Source organism: Eublepharis macularius, chromosome 18 (assembly GCF_028583425.1).
Source record: "Eublepharis macularius isolate TG4126 chromosome 18, MPM_Emac_v1.0, whole genome shotgun sequence".
NCBI classification, from domain to species: domain Eukaryota; kingdom Metazoa; phylum Chordata; class Lepidosauria; order Squamata; family Eublepharidae; genus Eublepharis; species Eublepharis macularius.
The window spans coordinates 4,354,352-4,378,105 of NC_072807.1; the positions used below are offsets into that span (position 1 = coordinate 4,354,352).

At 47.0% G+C, this 23,754-nt stretch overlaps 3 protein-coding genes across 5 annotated transcripts in view; 2 read left to right on the plus strand and 1 right to left on the minus strand.

Moving 5' to 3' along the window:
* Window positions 1–3,303, plus strand: part of HAO2 (hydroxyacid oxidase 2) — a 56,610-nt gene extending 53,307 nt beyond the window's left edge. For all 3 annotated transcript variants that reach the window (XM_055002528.1, XM_055002527.1, XM_055002526.1), the window contains exon 8: window positions 2,211–3,303. In XM_055002528.1, the coding sequence (XP_054858503.1) occupies window positions 2,211–2,266 (56 nt within the window). In that variant the 3' untranslated portion in view covers window positions 2,267–3,303. The remainder of the gene's footprint in view (window positions 1–2,210) is intronic.
* Window positions 3,304–6,768: 3,465 nt separating this feature from the next.
* LOC129345698 (3 beta-hydroxysteroid dehydrogenase/Delta 5-->4-isomerase-like) lies at window positions 6,769–15,326 on the plus strand. Its single transcript, XM_055002922.1, has 3 exons — window positions 6,769–6,922; window positions 10,608–10,772; window positions 14,512–15,326. Exons 1-3 carry the CDS (start codon window positions 6,769–6,771, stop codon window positions 15,324–15,326), a joined length of 1,134 nt encoding a protein of 377 aa, XP_054858897.1.
* Window positions 15,327–18,364: 3,038 nt separating this feature from the next.
* On the minus strand, window positions 18,365–20,073 carry ZNF697 (zinc finger protein 697). The gene is made up of 2 exons (XM_055002923.1): window positions 20,025–20,073; window positions 18,365–19,191 (listed from the first exon to the last, which is right to left on the minus strand). Exons 1-2 carry the CDS (start codon window positions 20,053–20,055, stop codon window positions 18,365–18,367), a joined length of 858 nt encoding a protein of 285 aa, XP_054858898.1. The 5' UTR covers window positions 20,056–20,073.
* Window positions 20,074–23,754: the final 3,681 nt, after the last annotated feature.

Consider the following 23,754-nt stretch of genomic DNA (forward strand, 5'->3'; position numbering starts at 1 on the left):
CTTCATTACTATTGGCTGTTTCCTGCTGGCAGCAGCCAATCAGTGCTGTATAATAAAGACCCATCACTGTACTGCAAATAAGTTACTTTGCATATAGTAATGCTAACTAAGGATTCTAGTTGTGTGTGCCTATTGGCTGTTGCTTGTAAAAGGGGCGTGGCTTGTAAAAGGGGCGTGTTGCTTGTAAAAGGGGCGTGTATATAGTTGGCTCCCGTTGAGCCTGTCTTCAGTCTGTCTGCTTCCAATCTTCAATGAAGCTGTTACTATGAGCTGAAATCTCAATACTACTTAATACCAAGGCTGCCAAAGAAAAGGAGGAACAATCTGCAGATATCTGAGGAGGCGGGGGGAGGCTGACCTCCTTACACTGGGCCTCATACTTGTCAGAGTATTAGGGTTATTGATTTTTTTAAAATTAAATTTTATTAAAGGTTATCAAGCACATAGTCCAATTCAAGTCTTACCTTTACATTCACATAACAATAACTTATTTACAAGTTTACTATTAACATTTAAAGTTTTTTTTCTTTAAATGGTTTTCCTCATATAGATCCATGAAAGTTTTGTTGTTCTTCAATTACTTATATTTCTATTAATGACTGGTAGATTGTGTTCGTAGACTGTATGTTGCTTGTTGTAATGTAGTCAAGAAATGGCTTCCACTTACTGTAAAATTCTGTTGTCTTTTCTTTTTCTGAGGATTGTTGAATTCTTTCTGTAATTTTTTCCATAATCATTTGGTCCCACACCTTACTAAGCCATTGGTCTATATCTGGTGCTGCCTTAGCATTCCATTTTATTGTGATTATTGTTTTTGCTGCTACAAAGGGGTTATTGATTTTATTAACGTATTTATATTCCACTGTTCACCCCAGAAGAGGCTGAACACAGCTGTTGGTTCCCAGTGTTTTAAATGACCGTATTCTTCTCCTTCCAAGGCTGTTCCGGTGGTCTGGGCAGATGCAATGCTGCCAGAACCAGGAATCGTCCCAGCACTTTGGGGGTTCCCTTTGCTTCTTTTACTGGGCCGCTGACTCCACTGGAGGGATCTGTCTGGCCAACGAGCGTCATCAACACAGATATCTAGCTCATGGGATCCATTCCGCTTCCTCTCCATCACGCCCCCTCCCCCCCCCGGCAGGCCAACAGCTTGCTTGATAACTGGCTGGGGGGTGGGTGATAGGGTTGCCAACTCCAGATTGGGAAATTCCAGGAGATTTGGGGCAGTGTCTGGGGAGGACAGAGTTTGGGGAAGGGCGGGAGCCCAATGGGTTATAATGCCAAAGTCCACCCTTCAAAGCAGAACTGACCTCTGTAGCCTGAAGATAAGTTGCAGTTCCAGGAGTTCTCCCGGCCCCACCTGGAGGGTGGCAACCTGATGGCCCAATGACCCCAGCCAATGGCAGCAAAGAATACTCACTGCCTCTGCTAAGCTTTCTGATGGGTGGCGTCGACTATCCCCGCCCTCAAAATCCTAACTTGAGACCCCAAAACCACTAACCTGTGAGAAGACACTGCAAAGGCAGAAGAGCTGTGCTTTGTTAATAAATCCAGTTGATTTACTTGGGCAAGGAGCGGGGGGGGGATATTTCAGTTTTTCAGACATAAAATGTACTTGGTGTATTTGAAAAGAAGACATGCATTCTAACTTTTCCGCCAGATTTAATGCTGTTACGTGTTTGTTTATTTTTGATACACTGATGTTTTCTAACCAAACTAACTCCCCAAATGCATACAGTTGAAATCCATCACAATAGACATCTTTGTGGATGGCATTATGCATGGGAGGAACGGAGGAACTTTGTTGCTTCAGGGTTTTTCGTTTGTTGGTTTTTGGTTTTTAATGTCTTGCTGTTGTCAAGTCCTGCCTGGCCATTCTAGATATTTTTCCTTGAAGGCAATGCCTCATGTGCATAACCATGCTACAGCACCTGTTTGGACCCGAGAGCCTAGTGAGACACTGGGACTGCCAGGTAAAGAGCATCCCAGCCGTATGGTCCTCTACTTCCCCCTCTTCCTTCCAGCAGCTTTAAGCACTGGACCACACGGAATCCTTGTGTTTCCCTCTGTGTAAAAGCAGCAGCCCCTTCAGGCTTACTTGCTTTATCTACTTGCATAGAATCACACCAGAATCCCGCCACAAGGCTCCTGCTTTCCCAAATCTTTGCCCTAAGTGCTTTGTTTTTAACCTTCTGTGCACTTTCTTTCAGGCTGTCGAAATGTCTCTGAAATTGGCCGACACTTGGTCCAGTTCTCCAGGCTGTAAAGGATCACCCTGCAATGCTCAGCAGACCAGCCAAACAGGCCACCAATCTGTGCTGCCGTGCACGGATGCCAGAATAACTTCCCACCCCGCCCCTTGTGGGGCAGAGCAAGGCTGCCATATACAAGTCCATGAACTTCCAAAGGCTTGCTTAACTGCTGCCCCTGACTGTTGCTAAGCTCCTCACTGGCATGGAAGAAACAGCTCTCTTTGTGTCCCTATGGAGAAGACTGGAGGACCCACGCAGTCTCTGCTGATCAGGGAACATCCTTGAGATCTGGCTTGTGTCTTGCTATTCCAATATTTTATCTAGGCAGCAACTGTGTTTGCCAAGGAAGCGCTTTATCAACAGGGTACCAAAAAAAGAGCCCATGTGAAGGCCTTGCCACAGCAACTGAAAATTTCTTCTCTGTCTCTCTCTGCCGTCATCCCAACTAACTGCACCCTTGCCAAGAGCTGTACGTCCCCATAGGCCCTGGTGATTCCTGCATCCTTAAAGAATCCAAGCTCCTTCTTGAACCTTATGCAGGCAATAAAAAATGGGGAGGGACTGAAATGACATTCCCATTGTTATATTCCCATTTTTGTGATTAAGATATACATTTGGTCCTGTATATGTGAGAATACAGCTTTTAACACAGAGGTTCGATCATAGGAGCAGAGTCAGAAACGGGAAGTCCTCTGCTAAGTCCACATTGACTTGACTGGTCTCCTTGAGCTGGCCAGCCCAACAACCTCCACCCATAAACAGGCAGTAAAGATGTGGAGGGAGGGAGCATCTTGAGAACAGAAGAGGGATTCGCACCAGGCAACTTCTTTCTGTTACCAACATGGCTGACGAACAGTGCCACGAATGAATTATCCCATTGGCTTCCCTGTTTGGACAACTGCTGGACCCTCAAGAGCCTCTTATTCGCAGATCCTGTTAAGATCTGAGGTTGTCTCTGAGATAAATGCATCTGTACTGTGCCTCTCCATGGCCTTCACATGGGCTCTTTTTTTGGTACACTGTTGATAAAGTGCTTTCTTGGCAAACACAGTTGCTGCCTAGATAAAATATTGGAATAGCAAGACACAAGCCAGATTTCAAGGATGTTCACTTATCAGCAGAGACTGCGTGGGTCCTCCAGGGCTGTTTCTCCACAGTTTGTTCGGACAATAAGAAATATGTTAGGCTTTCTCAAATACATCATATCATCTAGAAGGTTGGATTTAAAGCACCCTCAGCAGTGTATTTCACTATTGTGAGGCTGAATATTATGTTGAATACAAAATGTTTAAGTCTCACCTTGTGCTGAAACCCCTTCCCCCAAACCCTAAAAATATGATACTAAATATTCTATCTAGAAGTATTACAGATTTTTTCCTTTCTTCTTTCTATAACATACATTGAGGGAGAGGAGTAACAGTATGAAACTCAGTAATGTTATAAATCTTGTTTATATCGCCTATGCAACTTAAATCTATTATATATGCTATACTTTTCATTGTAGCTTAATGTATTTTGTATAAGGTTCTATGCACTTTCTATTGTTATTTCTATTTTCTTTTTCAAATAAAATTTTAAAAATTAAAAAAACCCAGTGTATTTCACTAATTTGCACAGGGTAGGTTAGGGAGGAAAGCATTTGGCAGGGCATCCCCCTCACTGAGGGACTGTCCCAGAGTCAGAACAGGACTAAGACTGATAAACATAACCGAAAGCAAAGGATAACATTCCTATATTTCTGTTTAAAAGACGCAGAACAAAAACAACTGGAGGGAAGAAACAGAATACCACCAGGAAATGTCCTCCTAGAAGGTCACCCAGTGTCTTGGTAATCCAAAGGGAGTCCAAGGTGGATCAGGGGAAAGAAATCACCTGAAAGCCATGCAGCACAGAGCTATCAAAATGCACGTAACCCCCAAACTAATTTTTGCTGGTATCATTGCAAAACGAATGTATGGTGTGTTCTCTCTGGGCTCCACAACAACCTCCCAGGTGTTGGGGTTGAGGTTTAAAGTGGGCCTGGAGTTCTCCTGGGATTACAACTGATATCCAGGCTACAGAGATCAGCTTCCCTGGAGGAAATAGTAAAGAGTCCAGTAGCACCTTTAAGACAAACCTACTTTCTTGTAGCATAAGCTTTCGAGAACCACGGCTCTCCATCAGATGCATCTGACGAAGAGAGCAGTGGTTCTCAAAAGCTTATGCAACAATAAAGTTGGTTAATCTTAAAGGTGCTATTGGACTCTTTACTATTTTGCAACTACAGACTGTCACGGCTAACTCCTCTGGATGAAATGGTGGTGTTGGGATCTGGACTCTGTGGCATTGTATCCTGCTGAGAGCCTTCCCCTCCCCAAGCTCCAGCCTCCCTCCAGGATCTGCCCTTAAATCTCCAAGAATTTCCAAACCTGGCATTGGAAACTCTACACAGAGACGGGGAGGATGCTTGACCATGCTGCGGCTTCAGAACTCCTCCAGCTTCCTATTGGCCGGGCCATTGTGTGACGCCACAATGCCCATTCGCCCTTAAAACAGGGGCCTGTCGCCTGTGTCATAAAGCGGCATGACTGAGTGGCCTCAAGCACCAGCATCCTTCCATCAGGATGGCCTCCCTGTGACTGGCCCTCCGTGACATCATTCCCCAGTGGGGGGGATGATGGCCTGCTTCAGGTAGGAGGGCGCCTGAAGGTGGCGGAGGTGGCCCCCACACCCACACCCTCTATAGAAGCCGGCCCGCGCCAGGTCTCTTTCCTCGGAGCCTCTGTTGGCTGCTTCTCTGTGCTGCTTCCCCTCATTCTCCTGTGCACAGACATGCTTCCGTATACCGAGTCTGTGTTGTGTAGTGTTAGCTACCCTGACTCACAACTGTTCCTCAGACTCCCAGGCAGAAAGGACTCTTCCCCAGCACCTGCTCCCCGAGACCCTTCAGCAGAAGTTGGCCGAGACTGAACCCGTGATCTTCTGCATGCAAAGCAGGGGGGCTTCTACCACTGAGCCGTTGGTTGCTCTCCAAACAAAGGTGGTTTTTGTTTCCCTGTAGCTAGAACAGATGCAGTTTGTTGTAAACACATCCAAGGGCCTTTTCCACGCATGGAATTTTATGTGACAGCACAAAGCATGCAAATTCCCATTACAAAAAAATAAGACTCCCCTACTTTTCTGGTGGCAACAGCTTGCCAACCTCTTACGCAGACTAGAAATGATCCCGCTGGATTTCAGAAATCCTGCTCTTGAACACCGTTTGTGTACAGATCTTCTTTCTTGGATCAAGTCATACGTTTTCTTCTGAACAATTCTTACCAGACATGCTACAGAAAACCCAAAGATGTTTTGTAGAAAGCATTCACAGGAATTGTGTGTTACTGGTACGGCAAAAACAACGGCAACACACACAAAAGAGCGCTCAAGGTGTTTTGTTATGGGCTCATCTGTGACCATGATCTCAAGGTGAGACAAACACCTGCTGTCCTCGAGACCGTTTTGGCCAGCAGGAAAGAGCCAAGGGAAATGTTTTGCCATTTTGACAATGGTAGACGGGGGTCAAGGCACAAACTCCCCTTGCTCACAGCAAAGGAAAGTGAGTCACGGGCAAGTGCTCCAATGACCACAGATCTGTGAGTGTCCCCCCCCCCGCCCCCGCAGCTGGGGATTGTGCTGTCCTCGTGCTAGAGTCGTCAGTCACCTCCTGGGTCATCTGATTCACAAAGAAAATTCAGTTGTGACCAATGTTTTGTCTTTGCACACACAGTGGTGCGGTGTGTGTTCCCTTTCAAAAACAAACACAAATGATAACTTTGACACAGGCTCCCATAAATTACCATTTCAAGGATGTTCTCCAAAGTGGGAGTGGGGGGGACAGACCGGGAGAAAGTTTTGATGTCCAGTTGGGTTTTTGGGGCAAGGGGGGGGGGAGGAGAATATTTCAGCTATAGGGAGATCACATGACTTCTTCACTGGTGGTCTTTTTTGAAAAGATAAGAGGAGGGAGAGATAAATACCAAGGACTGCCCTCTCTGCTAGAGGAATTTTTGACCGAGGCCAGAAGCAGAAGCGTGAACACAGCTCGGTTGTCATTGGATTCTTGCTGAAGCAGCTGTAAGCACCAACCAACTGGGGTTTAACCTTTGGTGAATCTGGAATTTCATCCTTGTTCTTGGTGGTGGTGGTGGTGCCAGTGGGGACCCAACTATGCAATGCTGAGGGCCAGTTTGGGGGCATGAGGAGGGCAGCACTGATGTGTCCACTACTGGGGCTCAGTTTGCTCCCGCCCCTTAGCATCGTGGCAGGCAACTGGCCTTCCCCTCCTGGGCTGATGGCCCTAAAGGGCACAGGGCCACAGAAAGCCTCGGAGAAGCCCCGGTAGCAGAGGTTACCAAGCCTCCCTCTGGTGTGCAAAGGCATACCTGAGATTCCCCCTCCTGTCTCCCTAGACTTTTCAGTCCATTTCTGCGTTCTCTCTGCTCTTCGAAGGAAGGGGCTGACCCTGCAAAACTCTGCTGTCCACAAGTCTGTTGCCATGTCCCTGGCTGGCTTGAAGTGCCTGGTGACGGGAGCTGGGGGGTTTCTTGGCCAAACAATTGTTTGCCAGTTGCTGGAGGAAGCAGAGAAACTGGCCGAGGTTCGTGCATTGGACAAGGCTTTCAGTTCCAAGACTCTTCGGCGTTTCGAAGGTAAGTGAATCTACTGTGGTCGTCTTTTAAAAGATAAGAGAGTTCTGCTTTCCTATAAGCTTGCATCTCTTGACTCGTGAAAATGGCCTCGTTCTGGAAGGACAAGTGTATCTGAGCAATAGGGAGTTCACATGACTTTTATACATTTTCCTGCATGTAGAAAGCTAGCATAGAATTCTTCTCCATGATGAGCTTGTTTTCTACAGGCGACTGGTTTCTTTTTCAGTCTGCAGGAACATTCCTTCATGGCAGTGTTCATCTGCAGCCTGAATTAGTATAGCCTCAACCTTTTTAAAATCTGTAACAAATTTGTAAGCAGTTCTCCACAAGATGCCTGGGCATCTGAATGTTGTATAGAAAACTGGGTAGGCAGTATCTATCATCACTTCCATTTGATGGAGACTGGCCAGGCTGTGCCAGTGCAGCAGGCATTCTTGGACCCCTTGCTGCAGCTGTCTGCCTTCCTCTTTTTCTTCTCCCGGTACAGTCTGCTACTGCAGTGGTTTTTCACTACTTTCTACTGCCAAGACTACCTTTCAGACTACCTTTGCTTCACCTTGCTGTGGATTCTGGGGCATGCTCTGGGGCACTCCATTCACATGGGGCAAACATTCACTCTGGATCAGGGAAACAGTTGTGTGTGTGGGGGGGGTGGCTTAACCCTTCTTACACCATACTCCTTGCACCATACTCCTAATCAGAATCCGAGGGTCCAAGAAGCAGGAAAATCTATGCTCACTGTCATTCTTTCTATGATCCAGGTCTCTGTGGCATTGCCCCACACCGCATGGCCCATTTCCCCCAGCTTTCTCAACACCAGGGTTCAAAGGTAACAAAACAATATGGAATGCCATTCACGGAATTCCTGACACTGAACCCTCAGATTGCCTCTCACTGGGTGCAAAGACATGTGACAGTAAAACACACCAAGGCCTGCTTTGCACATTTCAACAATTCACAAGTGTAACAGGAGATTATCTGACAGTTGCTTCAATTGCTGCATGTAAACTTTTTGAGAAACTTCCGCCATATGTCTCTTCTGGATGCTGTTAGTGAGGAAGGAGAAACCAAAGGCAAAGTCACGCTTAAGTTCAGTCCCTTAAATTCTAAACCTGTACATGAAAATTGGGTGAATTTTATAATACAGCCTAACAGCCACCGCAAGGACAGCTGTATTATTTGCTCTGTAAACACGTCTTCCACCAGTTCAAAAGACAGGAGACTGTTTTTCATCTTTTGGTTCCAATTATTATTAAAGATATGGTCAGATGACAGATTGACTAATAATGGCCAAGTATTCTTAAAGCATTCACTTTATTAAAACAACAGCGAAGGTCTGGGTTTGATAGTTATTCCGATCACAAAATTTTTCCTTGACTAATATTGTGAACCAATGAAAGTAACTAGAAAAAAATCTACTTTGATATTTTTAACGTTTAACCCTGTTAGCAAAGTTCCCATAAATGTGAATAATTCGCTAAATATTTCTTCTCTGGGGCTTTTACCCTGGAATACCAGAGTCAGTCTACTGTTGGAAAATTTAAGCAAAAAAATTAAAACAGAAACACGGCAAACAAAACAAGAGCCAGTTTATAAAGGCAATTGTGAGAAGCAGGCAGCTGACCTTCGGATGCTGTATTTACTCAAAAGAAAGATGACCCTGAATGTAAGAAGACCCCCTTAAAATGTTACACACACACACACACACATTATTGAATATACCTGTACCTGGTTTGCACATGCAAGATGACTCTCCCACACACACATTTTGTTTTGATGGCGTGCATGCGAACACCCAGTCTTGCATTTGAGTAAATCCTGTAACTAGTTTCATTGCCAAACCACTCTTACTACTAAGAGTTTTCTTTTCAGAGCCAAGCTACAAGGGACGAATTACACTTGCCTGATCAAGCGGAGAGCAAGTGGAGGGCAAGTGAACAGGGAGGGATACGCGTGAGTCTGTTCACTTGCCAGGCAAGTGTCCTTTGTCACTTGTGGCTTGGCTCTCAGTGAAGTTGTCCCCCGAGCTCTCTGCAGTGCTGAGGCCTCACCTCCTCATTTTGGGACACAGGAAGAGGCTTATCTCATCCATCCCTCCACTCCGCTCTTGCCACATTTTTTCCCTTCCGAAATGTTTTCCTGCTCTTCCTTCAGTATCCATCAGGCGGTATCAGCCTCTCAGAGACTCCTGATGTTTCACTGCAATGATTATGCTACACTCCTTTGGGGTGTTTTATGCATCTCTTCTCAAGGATGTTTGTGGGACGGACTCCCTCCTAACTTCGACTGACTTGCTTTGCATTCAACTGACCACCAGCCTTCAGATAACAAAATCTCATCATCCCAACCAATCCCCAGGGCTGGCATTCAGGCAACTGAATTTTGTTTCAGCTGACCTCTCACATGCAGAGTTAGCTGGTTAAGTGAGGTCCAAATTTTACTATACATGAGAAAATATTTCTTTCTTTTTAAATGAAACAGAATATTTCAGTGCTAAAGAAATGGTGTTGGAAATTCCAAGGCATTGTTTTGCTTCCAGAAAGTTACTGCCAATTACTTGGTCCAGCGGTTACTTTCAATTAACAGGGTGGTAATATGTCAGATTACACACACACACACACACACACACACACACACACACACACACACACACACACACACACACACACACACACACACACACACACACACACACACACACACACACACACACACACACACACACACACACACACACACACACACACACACACACACACACACACACACACACACCCCTAATTGTTAAAATCAAAGATGTTGCTTGCTTTCTACAACCTTAGATGTCCCTCATAGAGATGTGCTAGCTAGGTCCATTATGACAAAATGAAACATGCTTTTCAAGTGGATCCAACACCGCACAGGGCAGATTTAAGGCCCCTGGAATGTAAGCACATTTAACTCTTTCCTGTTACTTGGAACTATGTTTTCATTGCCCGAACATTATATGTATGGATGTGCCTCAAGTTGCAGCCAACTTAGGGTGATCTCATAAAGGGGCTTTGAAGGCAAGTGAGGAGCAGAGGTGCTTTGCCATTGCCTTCCTCCACAGAGCAACCGTCCGCCTTCCTTGCCACGTATGGACCCTGCTTAGCTTCTGACGAGATTGGGCTATACTATGCTGCTTTCTCACCCAGCCCTAACTTTACAGTTTGTATTTTGGCCACTCTTTTAAATGGTGCATCTTATTATTTCATTATTTTTTTATGCCATTTATAGTCCACCTTTCTCACTGAGACTCAAGACGGATTACAGTGTGAGATTAGTACAGTCAATATCAAGGACTTTTCCATATACAATGCCATAGGGTCAATAAACACAAGTTTACATAGCATTAGTAAGAATCCAATACAGAACTGAAGAAATGCTGAAACGGAGCATAAGCAACTCTAGGACTGACATTAGGCAACGTAGAACAACCCAGTAGGATCATACTTGAAGCACAGGTAGCACATAGGAGCACATACTTAAAGCAACAGGTAGGACGTAAGGCGACATAGTGGTGAGATCTACGGTCCCTCGAGCGTTAGTGGAGGATTCTCCTCCTGCTCTTCTTAACTAGAGGGTGGCCGTCACGGCTTGCTCTGCACTGGATTAATGGAGGCCAACCACTGCTTTCTGTTTTGTCTGGTGCTATTCCTTCCAGATCTGAAGAGTACGACTCTCTTGACAATCATGAAAGGGGATATCCGGGATGCATCGTTCCTCCACAAAGCTGTCCAAGGGATCTCACTTGTCATACACTCAGCTTGCGTCATCGACATCTTGGGTTTGGTGGAAAAGCAGGTGCTGTGGGACATCAACGTTGGAGGTGAGTTTAACAGCGTGTTTGCGTGTTGGAAATACTCATCAGGGGATACAGGCAAGCAGGTCTTTGATTGCTCCTAGAATCCAAGAAGGATATTTCAATGTACCCCACCCCACCCAAGTAATAATTTTGGAGACTGGAGGGGTTTTCCTTAGAAGGATGAGTAATGTCCAAACCTAGAGACAGGGCACGTTCTTCAGCCCGAAAACCCAAGAACACTGCTGTGAGTCATGCAACGAAGACGAGGCAGTGCGCCACGGGGGCAGTATAAAAGGTGTCCTCCTCCTGGGCCTGCGCGATCCTTACCCTCGCCCTTTGCTGTGGTTCAGCCTCATATGCATCATCAGCATGAGACAAGAAAGATCTGGGGAAATCCCAAGGGGCGGAAGGCACTCTCCCTCCTCAGAATCTGATGTTCCATGTGAATGGTTCTGGGGGTACTTAAATGGGGCCAGGCATAAGAGTCAGTTTGGGGTAGTGGTTAAGAGTGCGGAACTCTGATCTGGAGAGCTGGGTTTGATTCCCCCCCTCCTCTGCTTCAAGCCAGCTGGGTGACCTTGGGTCAGTCACAGCTCTCTCAGAGCTCTCTCAGCCCCACCCATCGTGGGTATAACAATGACATACTTTATAAACTATTCTGAGTTAGCGTTAAGTTGTTCTGAAGGGCGGTATATAAATCGAATGTTGTTGTTGTTGTTATGTGTGAAGAGTACATATGTTTGTCATTTATAGTCCACCTTTCTCACTGAGACTCAAGGCGGATTACATGGTGTGAGATTAGTTCAGTCAATATCAAGGGTATTTCAATAAACAATGCCGTAGGGTAAATAAATGCAAGTTTACAAAGACCCTCCATCAGCCAAGGGAGGGAAGGCGGCATCTCATCAGTACTTGGATGGGGGACCACTAAGGAAGACTCTGCAGAGGAAGGCAATGGCAAGCCACCTCTGCTTCTCATGTGCCTTGGAAGCCCCTTGCTGGGATTGCTATATGCAGGGCTTTTTTCTGGGAAAAGAGGTGGTGGAACTCAGTGGGTTGCCCGAGGAGAAAATGGTCTCATGGCTGGTGGCCCCGCCCCCTGATCTCCAGACAGAGGGGAGTTGAGATTGCCCTCCATGCCACTCTGCTGTGCGTAGGGCAATCTCAACTCCCCTTCGTCTGGAGATCAGGGGGGCAGGGCCACCAGCCATGTGACCATTTTCAAGAGGTTCTGGAACTCCGTTCCACCGCGTTCTCGCTGAAAAAAAGCCCTGGCTATATGTCAGGTGTGGCTTGAGAGCACTTAATACACACAACATCAGCAAAAATCCAATGCAGAGTTGAAGAAATGGTGAAACAGATCATAAGTAATTCTACGATTTACATTAGACATTAAACTACCCAGTAGGGTCATACATAAAGCAAGAGGTAGTACACAGGAGCACATACTTAAAGCAACAGATAGGACATAAAGCAACAGATAGTATATAGAGATGAAGTCTATGGTCCCTATCTCTTTAGTGAACCACCTCTTTGAGACCACCACCCTCAGGGGTCATTTCATAGAAAAAGAGCTGGAGGAGCTCATTAGCATAACTCATTAGCATAACTCATTAGCATATGCCACGCCCCATGGCATCACCTATCCTGCCTATTTTGGACCCAATCCTGGCCATTCAGGGCCAAAATTGGGCTCAAAATGGCAAAAAGGGGCTGACCCAATCTGGGCTGTTTCAGCCCCAATCCAGGCCGAAACGGGCCCAAAATGGCTGAAAGTCAGATGGGTGGGGGCACCTGACATGTGACCTCTTTGGAGAACTGCTGGAACTGTGTTCCTGCACGTTCCCCCTCAAAATGAGCCCTGACCATCCTGCAGTACAGCCCCCCCCTTATCTGAGTAAAAAAGCCCTCTTGAATAATTCAATTTTGCATTGTTTGCGGAAAGCCAAGAGAGTGGGGGCTCTTCGGACCTGCTCAGGCAGGCTGTTCCATAGGGTGGGGGAGGGGCCGCCACAGAGAATGCACGTGAATAGGCAGCGGTTGCTTTCACTCATGGGCAGGGTGGCACTTGCAGGAGACCCTGTTCAGATGAGAGAAGCTGCCATGGAGGAACATAAGGGGAGAGCTGGTCCCGTAGCTATGCTGGACCAAGGCCGTGAAGAGCTTTGTATGTGATAGCCAATGCCATGAATTGAGCCTTGTGACTGATAGGTAGCCAAGGGAGAGACTGCAGAATGAGAGTGACTTTCATGCTCCTGCTTGCTCCCGACAACAGCTAAGCTGTAGCATGCTGCACCGACTGGAGTCTCCTAGAGGGGAGACCTGTGTATAGTGCATTACAATAGTCAAGTCCTGATGTTACCATAGCATGGATCCAGGTGGCCAGGTTGGGTGTGTCAAGGTAGGAAGCCATCTTCCAGGCTGGAGTGAGGTTGTAGAAAGCAATTTTTGTGGCTACTTTAACTTGGCTTTCTAGCAGTAGCACTGGATCCAGTACAACCACCCCGGGCCAGTTTGGTGCAGTGGTTAAGAGCGGTGGGACTCTTATCTGGAGAGCAGGGTTTGATTCCCCACTCCTCCACTTGTAGCCAGCTGGGTGACCTTGGGACAGTCACAGCTTTTCAGACCTCTCTCAGCCCCACCCACCTCACAGGGTGATTATTGTTGTGGGGTAATAATGAGATACTTTGTAAACCGCTCTGAGTGGGCATTAAGTTGTCCTGAAGGGCGCTATATAAATGAAATGTTTTTGTTATAGGCTCTTAACTGAATCAGCAAGGGTCAGACAAACACCACTGAATGTGGGGAGTGCAACGTCCTTCAGGATCTCTGCCTTCCTGACCACCATCACTTCCATCTCATCTGAGATCAGTTTCAGTTTGTTTGTTTTCAGCCATTTGACCACAGCTGTCAGGCAGCGACCCAAGATTTTTACTGCATCCTTTGGCTATTTGAATAGTGAGATATAGAGTTGCGTGTCATCCGCATATTGATAACATCCCACTCCATAGCTGCAAATGAGTTCTCCTAAAGGCTTTACATAGAGATTTAAGATCTCTAAGATTTAAGATCTCTAAATCTGTGGAACCTGTAGAACCCCGCAAAATAATTCCCATTCTGGAGACAGCTGATCTCCAACAGCAACCCTTTGAGTCCATTCCATGAGAAACCGTTTAAACCAGTCCAAGGCGTATCCTTTGATGCCCACTTCTGTCTCCAAACACCTCAACAGGATGGCATGGTCACAGTCTACAGATAGATCCAGGAGGAGCAATAAGGAGGCATAACCTTTGTCTATATTCAAACAGAGATCATCCACTAAAGCTACTAGAGCCATCTCTGTCCCATGACCTGGTCTGAATCCATACTGGAAAGGGTCCAGAGGACTAGAATTATCCAAGAAGTCCTGGAGTTGGTCAGCTACTGGTCTCTCAATCACTTTGCTCAATACAATATAAGCTGCTTTGGGTCCCTGTTGGGAGAAAGGTGGGGTATAAATGAAGCAAATAAATAAGTGGCTCTTTAATGAGGCGATGCGATGAGATACATTTGGACTAGGTGACAGAGCAAGGGAGAGACAGATCTAATCCACAGGCTATAACACCCCAAGAAGTTCTTTTGCACTCAAATAAATGGCAGTTGCACAGAAACACAGTGGTGCTCTTCCACAACTGCTGTTCTTCACAACAACTTTTGCACAGACCCAGTGTTGTTTTCAGCCTTGACTAACTTATTCCCCCTCTTGCTTTTCCTTTCTGGGAAGGTACACAACTTCTGCTGGAAGCATGCCTCCTCAGTGATGTCAAATACTTTATCTACACCAGCAGCATCGAAGTGGCAGGTCCAAACTGCAAAGGTGACCCCATATGCAATGGCGATGAAGACACAATATACCAAGTCACTGACGGATTCCCTTATGCTGAAACTAAGAGAGAGGCAGAAAAATCTGTGCTGGAGTTAGACGGCCTGCCATTGAAGGACGGCAGCAGTTTTGTGACGTGTGCGTTGAGGCCCATGTATATCTTTGGAGAAGGAAGTCCTTTTCTTCTGAAGCACATTGACGAAAGCATCTTAAACAATAAAGTCTTCTTGAGGATCTCCAGGAAGGAAGCTCTCGTAAACCCAGTCTACGTGGGGAACATCGCTTGGGCTCATATCCAAGCAGCAAGAGCCATGAGGAATCCGGAGAAGGTCAAGCAGGTGCGAGGACAATTCTATTACATTGCAGATGACTCTCCCCATTTAAGCTACGCAGACTTCAACCATGAGTTGGCTAAGGAGCTGGGGTTTGGCGTGGAGCCCAAGCTAGCAATGCCCCTGACAGTCCTCTACTGCTACGCTCTGTTGCTGAAAATCATGAGCTTCTTGCTTCGGCCTTTTGTCCGGTATGTCCCCGTCATCAATCGTCACGTGTTGACTTTGCTGAACACCCCATTCACCTTTTCTTACAAGAGGGCACAAAGAGATTTTGGCTACACACCTCGCTACAGTTGGGAAGAGGCCAAACGGCACACCAGCCAGTGGATTGCTGAGGTGACACCATCGAGAACAACCTACCTGAGAAGCAAGAAAGTCTAAAGCAGAGGCAAACAGGCCAAAGCAAACTGGTCACTGGACAGTAGGAGAGAATGGAACAGAGCGCGCCTTGGGGCGGGGGCCGCATACTGAAATACCTGAATAAATGATCCAGAAATTCCCACGTTGCTTCGCTGTGCATTAGGATGGGTAAACTACTCTGTTAATAAGTAACTCACAAACCTTCATGCTTGATTCATTCACCACTTTCTGTTTAAAACATTTCCTGGGGAATCCAAAGAGGACACGGTGGCTCATTGCAGTATTTATTTCTCAGCAGGAATGAAGAAAGGAGCTGACTACAGCTGTTGTTTTGAATTGCCCAAAGCCCACACCGGCACGCTAACAGGGGCTCTCGTTAATAAGCAGCATCTGCAACTGTTTCCCAGTCAAACAGCAATCTCCCAACACACAGTCTGGTGCCACTAGTCTGCTTTTTTATTTTAATGGAGAAGTTTGGTCAGGAACCCCCTAACCATCCTTAAGAGTTCAAGGAAGGGCCATTCCCCGCCCCAGCAAGGCTAATGCAGGATGGTCTTACAAAGGCACAGTGCAACCAAAGAGGCAAAGGCCTGAATGCTGCGCATCGTCCCAGTCTTAGCGTACGTGCTGACGAAGCATCCCTGTGTCTCCATCCCACAAGCAGAGGCGCTTTCCTCAAGCAAAAGGAACAGTGCCATGTTGTAAGACACATCTTGTGACAGGCGAAGGTTCCCTCTGCTGGAGGAAAGCACCTTTACTAGTAAAAAAGATTTGTGGGATCCAGCCCACGGGGCCTTACAAAAAGAGGGCTGTGATCCCTGTTTGCAAAAGGCTCAGATCCTCCAGAAGTACCAGACTGGGTGCCAGATTCCAAAGCTTTCATGGAACTATTCATTTAATTGGATTGTCACATGATCCATCCTACTTGTGCTCCCTGCGGAACTGTCCGACCCCAGTTCTCATCTGTCTCTACAATGTTTTCAAGGCAGCCCCACCCCAGATTGTGAGCTGCAGGACACCCAATGCTGCAGGAAATTCAATTTTGGGTGAAGCGTGCCTCTCAAATCAATAGCCCCTATTGAAGAAATCAGAATGGAATGACTAGACAAGAAAGGAAACAGGAAATACACACACGTTATTGGGGCCAGTATTATGAACGGGGGAGCAGGGGAGGGAATCCCAGATATAATGTCATTTGGAAAAGGCTGGGTAGAGTGTCAATGACAGGACATTTGGGAGGTCGTTAATTCATAGGGTCACCATATGTCAGAAGCAATCTGATGGCACGTAACACACACACACATCACAGAGATCATATAGCTGGTGTAGCTTGTTGCTAGACTTTTTAACTGTTCAGTCTGCATGTGAACATTCCCCTTTCAGAGCATTCCAGTAACTCTGCTGACCTCTGGTGAGCTCCCAGACTCCCTTGAACCTTTACCTAATTCACAGAATTTTGTCTTGCAAGCCCGCTTGGTTTAAAAAGGACTTCGTGGGGCAGTTTGTTCAATAGCTATGAGCAAGTGACACTGATTTTTGTGGAGTGTAATACCGCAGAGAACTCAGAGTGATGCTGCCTAAATGTTCCGTTACTAAGAGGCCACTTCCCTGCACATGAAGCGGGGCGGGGGGGGGGGCGACAACGACTTGCATTCTTCCCAGATGCTGGTTCTCCTATTCAGACAGGCAACACAGATGAGCACACTCAACCTGCGAGTCATGATCCAAAGGTGGGCCACAACTCTCATGAAGGTGGCTTGTAAGACTCAAGCCTGAGATGCACAGGGATGAGGGAGCGCCGAGCTGCTGCTGCACTCTTTACTCAGCTAGCTCCCAGCCACTAGTGGTGCAGGAGGCCATGGGCGAAGCCGACTGCCAACTGGACACATGCTGCTGGGGGCCAGCCCAAGCTAAGCCTCATCCTGGGGTGCAGCCAGGGTGCAGGGGCTCAGCTTCCTCCTGGCTGGCAGGAGGCAACTGGCTCATTGCCTCTAGTCCCCATAGCAGCAGCAGCAGCTAGGTTGGGAGTCAAGTCCAGGATTTGGGGAGTTGCAGTGATGGGTCCTCAAAGAGGGGGGAAATGGCTTCCCTTCAAAAAGTCAGAGAACCACCCCTCTAACCTGTATACAACGCAAGCAGCAGAGGCTGGCCATTAGGGTGAAGGGGGCGTGGCCTCACCTGTCATTGTGGAACTCGGAAAGCGAGTTCCTTCCTACGCGTGTACGGCCTTTTCCTTCTCTGCAAGGTAGATGGGAGAGGGAGGCTGTTCATGGGAGAAGGTCATCTTCACCCATAAAGAAACAGTGGCAGAAGAAGGGGCTCATTTTCTTTAAATGGGATTTTTATTGAAAGGACAGTTAACTTCATAACAGTCAATTGAAAAACTGGTGCATTTGCCCATCAGGTTGGGCACCTACCATAAATATATATTAAAAAGTCAATACGTTAGTAGGAGACAGTGTACGAAATAATGCAAATTCTTTCTTCCAGAGATGAAAAAGAGAAATGTTTCCAGAAACAGCACTTGAGCTACAGGACAGCACATGTTCTGCTGTCTGAATAAGGACTCAAGAGACCTTTTTCTCAACTTCTCTCACCTCCTGTACTTCAAACAATTCATATGCACCATATTCTTACAGAATCCAGATCCCTGTGTTTGGGTGGCATCCGCCCCCCTATCCCCAACCCAAGTTACTGATTCACATGTTACATTTCTCTGTGTGTAGCTCCTTATTACTGTGTGTACAACAGTGTTACACCAGTGTTACCTGCAGTAAATATGTACAGCCCACAACTGTGTACATGCATCTATAAACACCTGTGCACATCCTCCAGACACGCGTACATGTATTAGCCCTACTTCACATGTTTGCTGCAGGGGGACATTTGGCATACGCACAGTGAACCTGTTCTGTTTTAAAACACGGAGCTGCTGCCAGGGCTGGCTTCGATCAATACTTGAACATTTTCCGTAGGTTTCTTTTCTTACTGCAATGCCTCAGAGAACAAAACCAGTCACTAGCTCATATGGGCAGGAAAGTAGTCCTGTCCCTCCTTTCTCACCCGATATGAAGCCTATGGTGTTGCACAAGGTGAGCCTTGTATCGGAAGCCTTTCCCACACTCAGCACATTTATAGGGCTTCTCTCCTGTGTGGGTTTTCCGATGCCTCGTGAGATGCGAGCTCTGTATAAAGCCTTTCCCACATTCAACACATACATAAGGCTTTTCACCAGTGTGAGTTCTCTGGTGCTGAGTTAGTGTTGAGAAATCACTGAAGCTCTTCCCACACTCGCTGCACTCAAAGGGCTTCTCTCCTGTGTGGATTCTTTGGTGGTTAACAAGATGCGAGTTCCGACTGAAGCATTTCCCACACACGATGCAAAGGAAAGGCTTCTCTCCTGTGTGGATTCTCTTGTGCGTGAACAGGTGAGAGCTCACAGTGAAGTTCTCTCCACATTCGCTACAGATGTAAGGTTTTTCTCCCGTGTGGATTCTTTGATGTTTAATAAGGTCCGAGCGCCAGTTAAAGCTCTTACTACATTCAGTACATTTATGAGGCTTCTCTCCCAGTGGAGAGATTTCTGATGGGTCATCAAGGCTTGAGTTCTCCCTGTGTTCATCGTAACCCAAAGCTCCCACAGCCAGGGGAATCCCAGGTGGTGGAGTGATGTCTTGGAGGATCCCCAAGCCTCTTTCTGCATCAAAAGACTCGCTCTGTAGCTGACAGGTGCACGGGTCTTCCACTTGCTGATCTGCAAAAGCTTCTTTCTCAGCGTGAGCTTTTTCTTCAGCTTGCCCCAGAAAATTCTTACGCTGCTCCACCGTCTCAGGAACTTCCCCTGGAGGAATCACCTCCTCATACTCACTTAGAAGATCATAGCTTCCTAGAAGAGAAAAAAACCTACCATGTTTCCTGGTAACAGCCAGAAAGGAATGCCCTTCTGTTTCTTTACTGTTCGTTCCTCTGACTTGGAAAACAAAACCCAAAATATATGTATATTCAAAAATTTATTCCAAATATCACAAAGTTGTGCCAGCAACTGAAAACGGCACAAGTGAATGAGGTCACTGAGAAGTCTACCTGCACACATCACAGAGAGGAAGCTTCCTCGTGAAAGATAAACATAACCTGAAACCATGGTCTGATTACAGTTAGGCTGTGAAACCAGGATTTGACTTGTACAGAAATCCTGGTTTGCTGTGACAAATGTCTTTGTCCTAGCCTGGAGTAACACTACAAAGGTGTGCACTGGGAATCTATTACAGTTCTCAGAGAAATAAATATCTTAAATTTGCTTTAGATTTAAGGTTTTTTGTAACCTCAGACAAAAGACCAGCACCCTTATTCCGGGGTGGCCAACATGCAGATCGTGCTTCTGCAAGCAGAGGTAAAATCGGCTGCAAGCCTACCAGCCACTAAGTCCAGGTGCCTCCTTTCCCCAATCCTGTCTGAGTATGTGAGGGAAGGAAAAGGCAAAAGGAACTGGGGCAACTTGCAGATCTATGGGAAAGAATAGTGTCATAATGAATATACAGCTACAAAGTCAGCCATCTCACACAAAGTTGTGCGGAATGGTAGAGAAAACGTTCACAGGGAGGTATACCTATTTTAGTGATGGAAACTGCCAGAGATCTGAAGAAACCAATGGATTTAACCCACTCAGAAATCTTTGGAGGAAATAACCCTCTTTTCAAAGTGGTCACATTTCTTTCCTACCTATGAAGTCAGAGGGGATTTCTCTTTCCATGGAGACCTGGAGCACAGACACACACAAGTCCTCTTCTGGTTCCATCTAGAGACGCCAAGCTAAGGAGATCTGTTCAGGGTAACAAAAAGCAAAATGAACCAATAGCAAAACCAAAACAATCAGCACTGCAGCAATCTGTTAAATCTCTTTCAAGAACAATAATCAATGCAACAAAGCACTCAGAGATACAAACAATGCCCCTTTGCCAGCTACCATGTTAACAGAAACTGTATTCAGATAGCAGATCCACCTTATCTACCCATTTCTACCTGCCCCATGATTGTGGGCATCATCCAAAGCTCTGCTCCAATTCCACCATTATCTGGGGAGGAGATGATGACTGAGAGGTGATAGGATAACCATCTTCAAGTACTTGAAGGGCTGCAATATAGAGGATGGCGCAGAGTTGTTTTCCACTGCCCCGGAAGATTGGACCAGAATCAATGGGTTGAAAGTGTTTTCGGCTAAACATTAGGAAGAAGTTCCTGACAGTTAGCGCAGTCCCTCAGGGGAACAGGCTTCCTCGGGAGGTGGTGGACTCTCCTTCTTTGGAGGTTTTTAAGCAGAGGCTAGATGGCCATATGACAGCAATGCAAATTCTGTGAATTGGGCAGATCATGAGAGGGAGGGAAGGAAAGTTACATCAGTGCTTAGTTCTCGTGGCCCCTTCTTACAGGCCCAGGGTAATGCTGATTGCCACCTTGGGGTGAGGTAGCAATTTTTCCCAGGCCACTTTGGCTAGGGATCCTGATGGCATTTTACCATCTCCTGAGCACGCAGCAAGGGTCACTAAGGGTGTGTGTGGGGGTAGTATTTGTGAATTTCCTGCTTTGTGCAGGGGGTTGGACTAGATGGCCCTGGAGAGCCCTTCCAAGCCTATGATTCTATGCACGTGTGTTCAGTGTAACATGTGAATGATGACATTGCCCTGATTCGGGAAAACAGGTTGGATTAAATACAGTTAATGTCTCTAACGCCCCTGCATTTACATAGTGCCGTTTGGGAAGGGGATTGTCCCCACTCGCATGCTACCGCGGAAGAAGAAACCCGCGCTGCTCGAAACACGTGAGCACAATGCATTCCCACGAGCGCACACGTGTTTGGAACCAAGCACCGGGTTCGGAACTGCGGTGCCGCCGCCTTCTCTTCCTATGCCAAGGGCGGGCTGGGAAGGGCCAAGAAGCCCTCCGACTCCCGGCGGCCCGCGGAAGGGCGGCGACAGCAGGCGGCAGGCCGGGCCGCCCTCCTACCTCCTTTCTCCGCCTTGGCTCGGCTCCGCCCGGAGGTTGCCGCCGCCGCCGCCGCCAGGCCCAGCCGCCGCTCCCTGACTTGGGCGGAGGGCGACGCGGCGGGGCCTTCAGCTCCGCGCCTCGCCCGGCCTTGCCGTGGCCCTCCCACCCTTGCCGGGCAGGCTTCACCTCAGGCCCGGGGAGGAAACCCGAGAAGGGCCGACCGCCGACCTGCGGCGCCTCTGGCCTAGGCCCAGAAGCAGCGGCCTCCCTTGGGAAGAGAGCCGCCCCGCCCGCGCCCCTTCCTCGCCCGCGGGAATCCTTCCCCTCACGCTCCAGAGGGGCAGCCCGGAGAGGCCGCGCGGGCTTCGTGAGCGTTACTTCTTGCTCTTTACAGCCCGCCTTTCTTGCCGGGACTTGAGGCGGGCTGGGTGTGCGCTATGCGCCGTCAAGTCGCCTCCGACCTGTGGCGACCCTGTGGAGGAAAGACCTCCCAAACGCCCCGGCATTAAGAGACTGGCTCAGATCCCGCCAACTGGGCTTCTTTGACTGAGGCCAGACATCTCGTCTTGGGTCTTCCTCTTTCCCCAGCATTATGGACTTTTCCAGAGAATCCTGCCTTCTCATAATGTGACCAAAGTGCGATAGCCTCAGTTTTGTCATTTTAGCTTCTAGGGAGAATTCAGGCTGGATGTGATCTAGTACCCACTTAGTGGTCTTTTTGGCCCTCCATAGTATCTCCGCCAACACCACATTTCAAACGAATCAATTTTCTTCCTGTCAGCTTTCTTCACAGGTGGGTTACATATTGTGACTTAATGCAATCATCTTTAAGTCTTCCCATAGACTTAAAAAGGTAAGAGTCCAGTAGCAGCCATAAGACTTAACAAAATTTATGGCAGGGTATGAGCTTTCATGAGTCACAGGTCACTTCTTCAAATACCTGCTCACTTCTTAAGGTATCTGAAGAAGTGAGCTGTGTGTCATGAAAGCTCATACCCTACCACACATTTGGTTAGTCTTATGGCTGCTACTGGACTCTTGCTCTTTACTACAGACAGACTAACACAGCTACCCATCGTGAAGAAGTGAGCAGAGTAAAAGACAAGATGATATATTTAGATAGATAACATTCTATCTCAATGAGCCCATGTGAATCTGCATCTTTCAGTCCCCATGTAATACTGATGTCTGAATCTTTGGGTATGGAAAAGTCCATGTGTGTGCACGCGCATGCATATGCACACAAACACACAAAGCATCTTTTGGCCCTGTGGCGTGCTGGCGTTCCACAACTAAAGATAAATGCCAGTGTTGACAGAGCTGAAAATACTTTTGGGAGTCTTTGCTAGTGTAGATGCAGAGGAATGTTTTGATTTTGATTGCTCCCTCCCCCTCCCCCCCTAATTGCCGCCTCTCTTCTTTCTCCTGCTCTTCTGTATTTGGCCAGTCTCTGTATCAGGCATCTGACGAAGAGAACTTGATTCTCGAAAGCTTATGCTACAATAAAATTGGTTAGTCTTAAAGGTGCTACTGGACTCTTTTTGATTTTGCTAGTGTACACTCTCATTTCTTAGATGCCAAGCTTGTTGCTTGACTGGGTGACCGCCTGCGTTCAGGGAGACGCCGTGCAAGCCGGAAGTCTTGATGGGAGGAGCGCTCTTGCCTAGCCAGTCTCTCATTGAAATTATAGCAAAAGAAACACAAGGAAGGATTTGGGGATTGTTACTTCGTTTGGATTTTAAAAAAAAAAATTTTTTTTTACTGTTTTTCAAACACAACATAAAAAACACCATCTAGGCCACAGACATAACATTCAGAATTACATGAGGGAACAGAGAAAGAACATATGTGATTAAAAAAAGAGAAAAAGAAAATAGGCAATGTTGAATCGACCTATTAAAGGAGGACTTTTCAACTTGTACTATGTAGAGCTCAGAGAGGAATTTTTATTGGCATTTTTTTCCTTTTTTCTGGAGCATTTCCATGTATGCTACAAATCTAATCTCTTTTCCACCATTTGAAGAAGGGTTCAGATAAATATTGGTGCTGAGCACTTTTCTGATTATTGTAATAAAGTCTCGCCACGTTTCATAAAAATCCAACATTCTAGCGTTTTGACAACCCTTGAGTTGGTAGGCCAGTTTTTCTACCATTGCAATTTGCCATAGTTCAGACTATCAAAGATGCACTGATAAAGACTCTGTCGACTTCTAGCAGTTTGCTGTATTACGCGCTGCCATCAGCACGGGCACTATCAGCCCCTCCCTGCTTGCTTTCCATGGGTCAGGATTTCTCCTGAGCTTTCTGTTTTGTGTGACGGGTCAGGCTCAAGCAGTGATTTCATCGCTGGTTTCTGTGGAGAGACAGAGGCAGACCATCAGTGTCCCTCCTGCGCCAGGTCTGCTACAACGCGGCCTTCATCTTTTGCCTACTACATGCGGCGGGTGAGAGCCTGATCCGTGTGAAA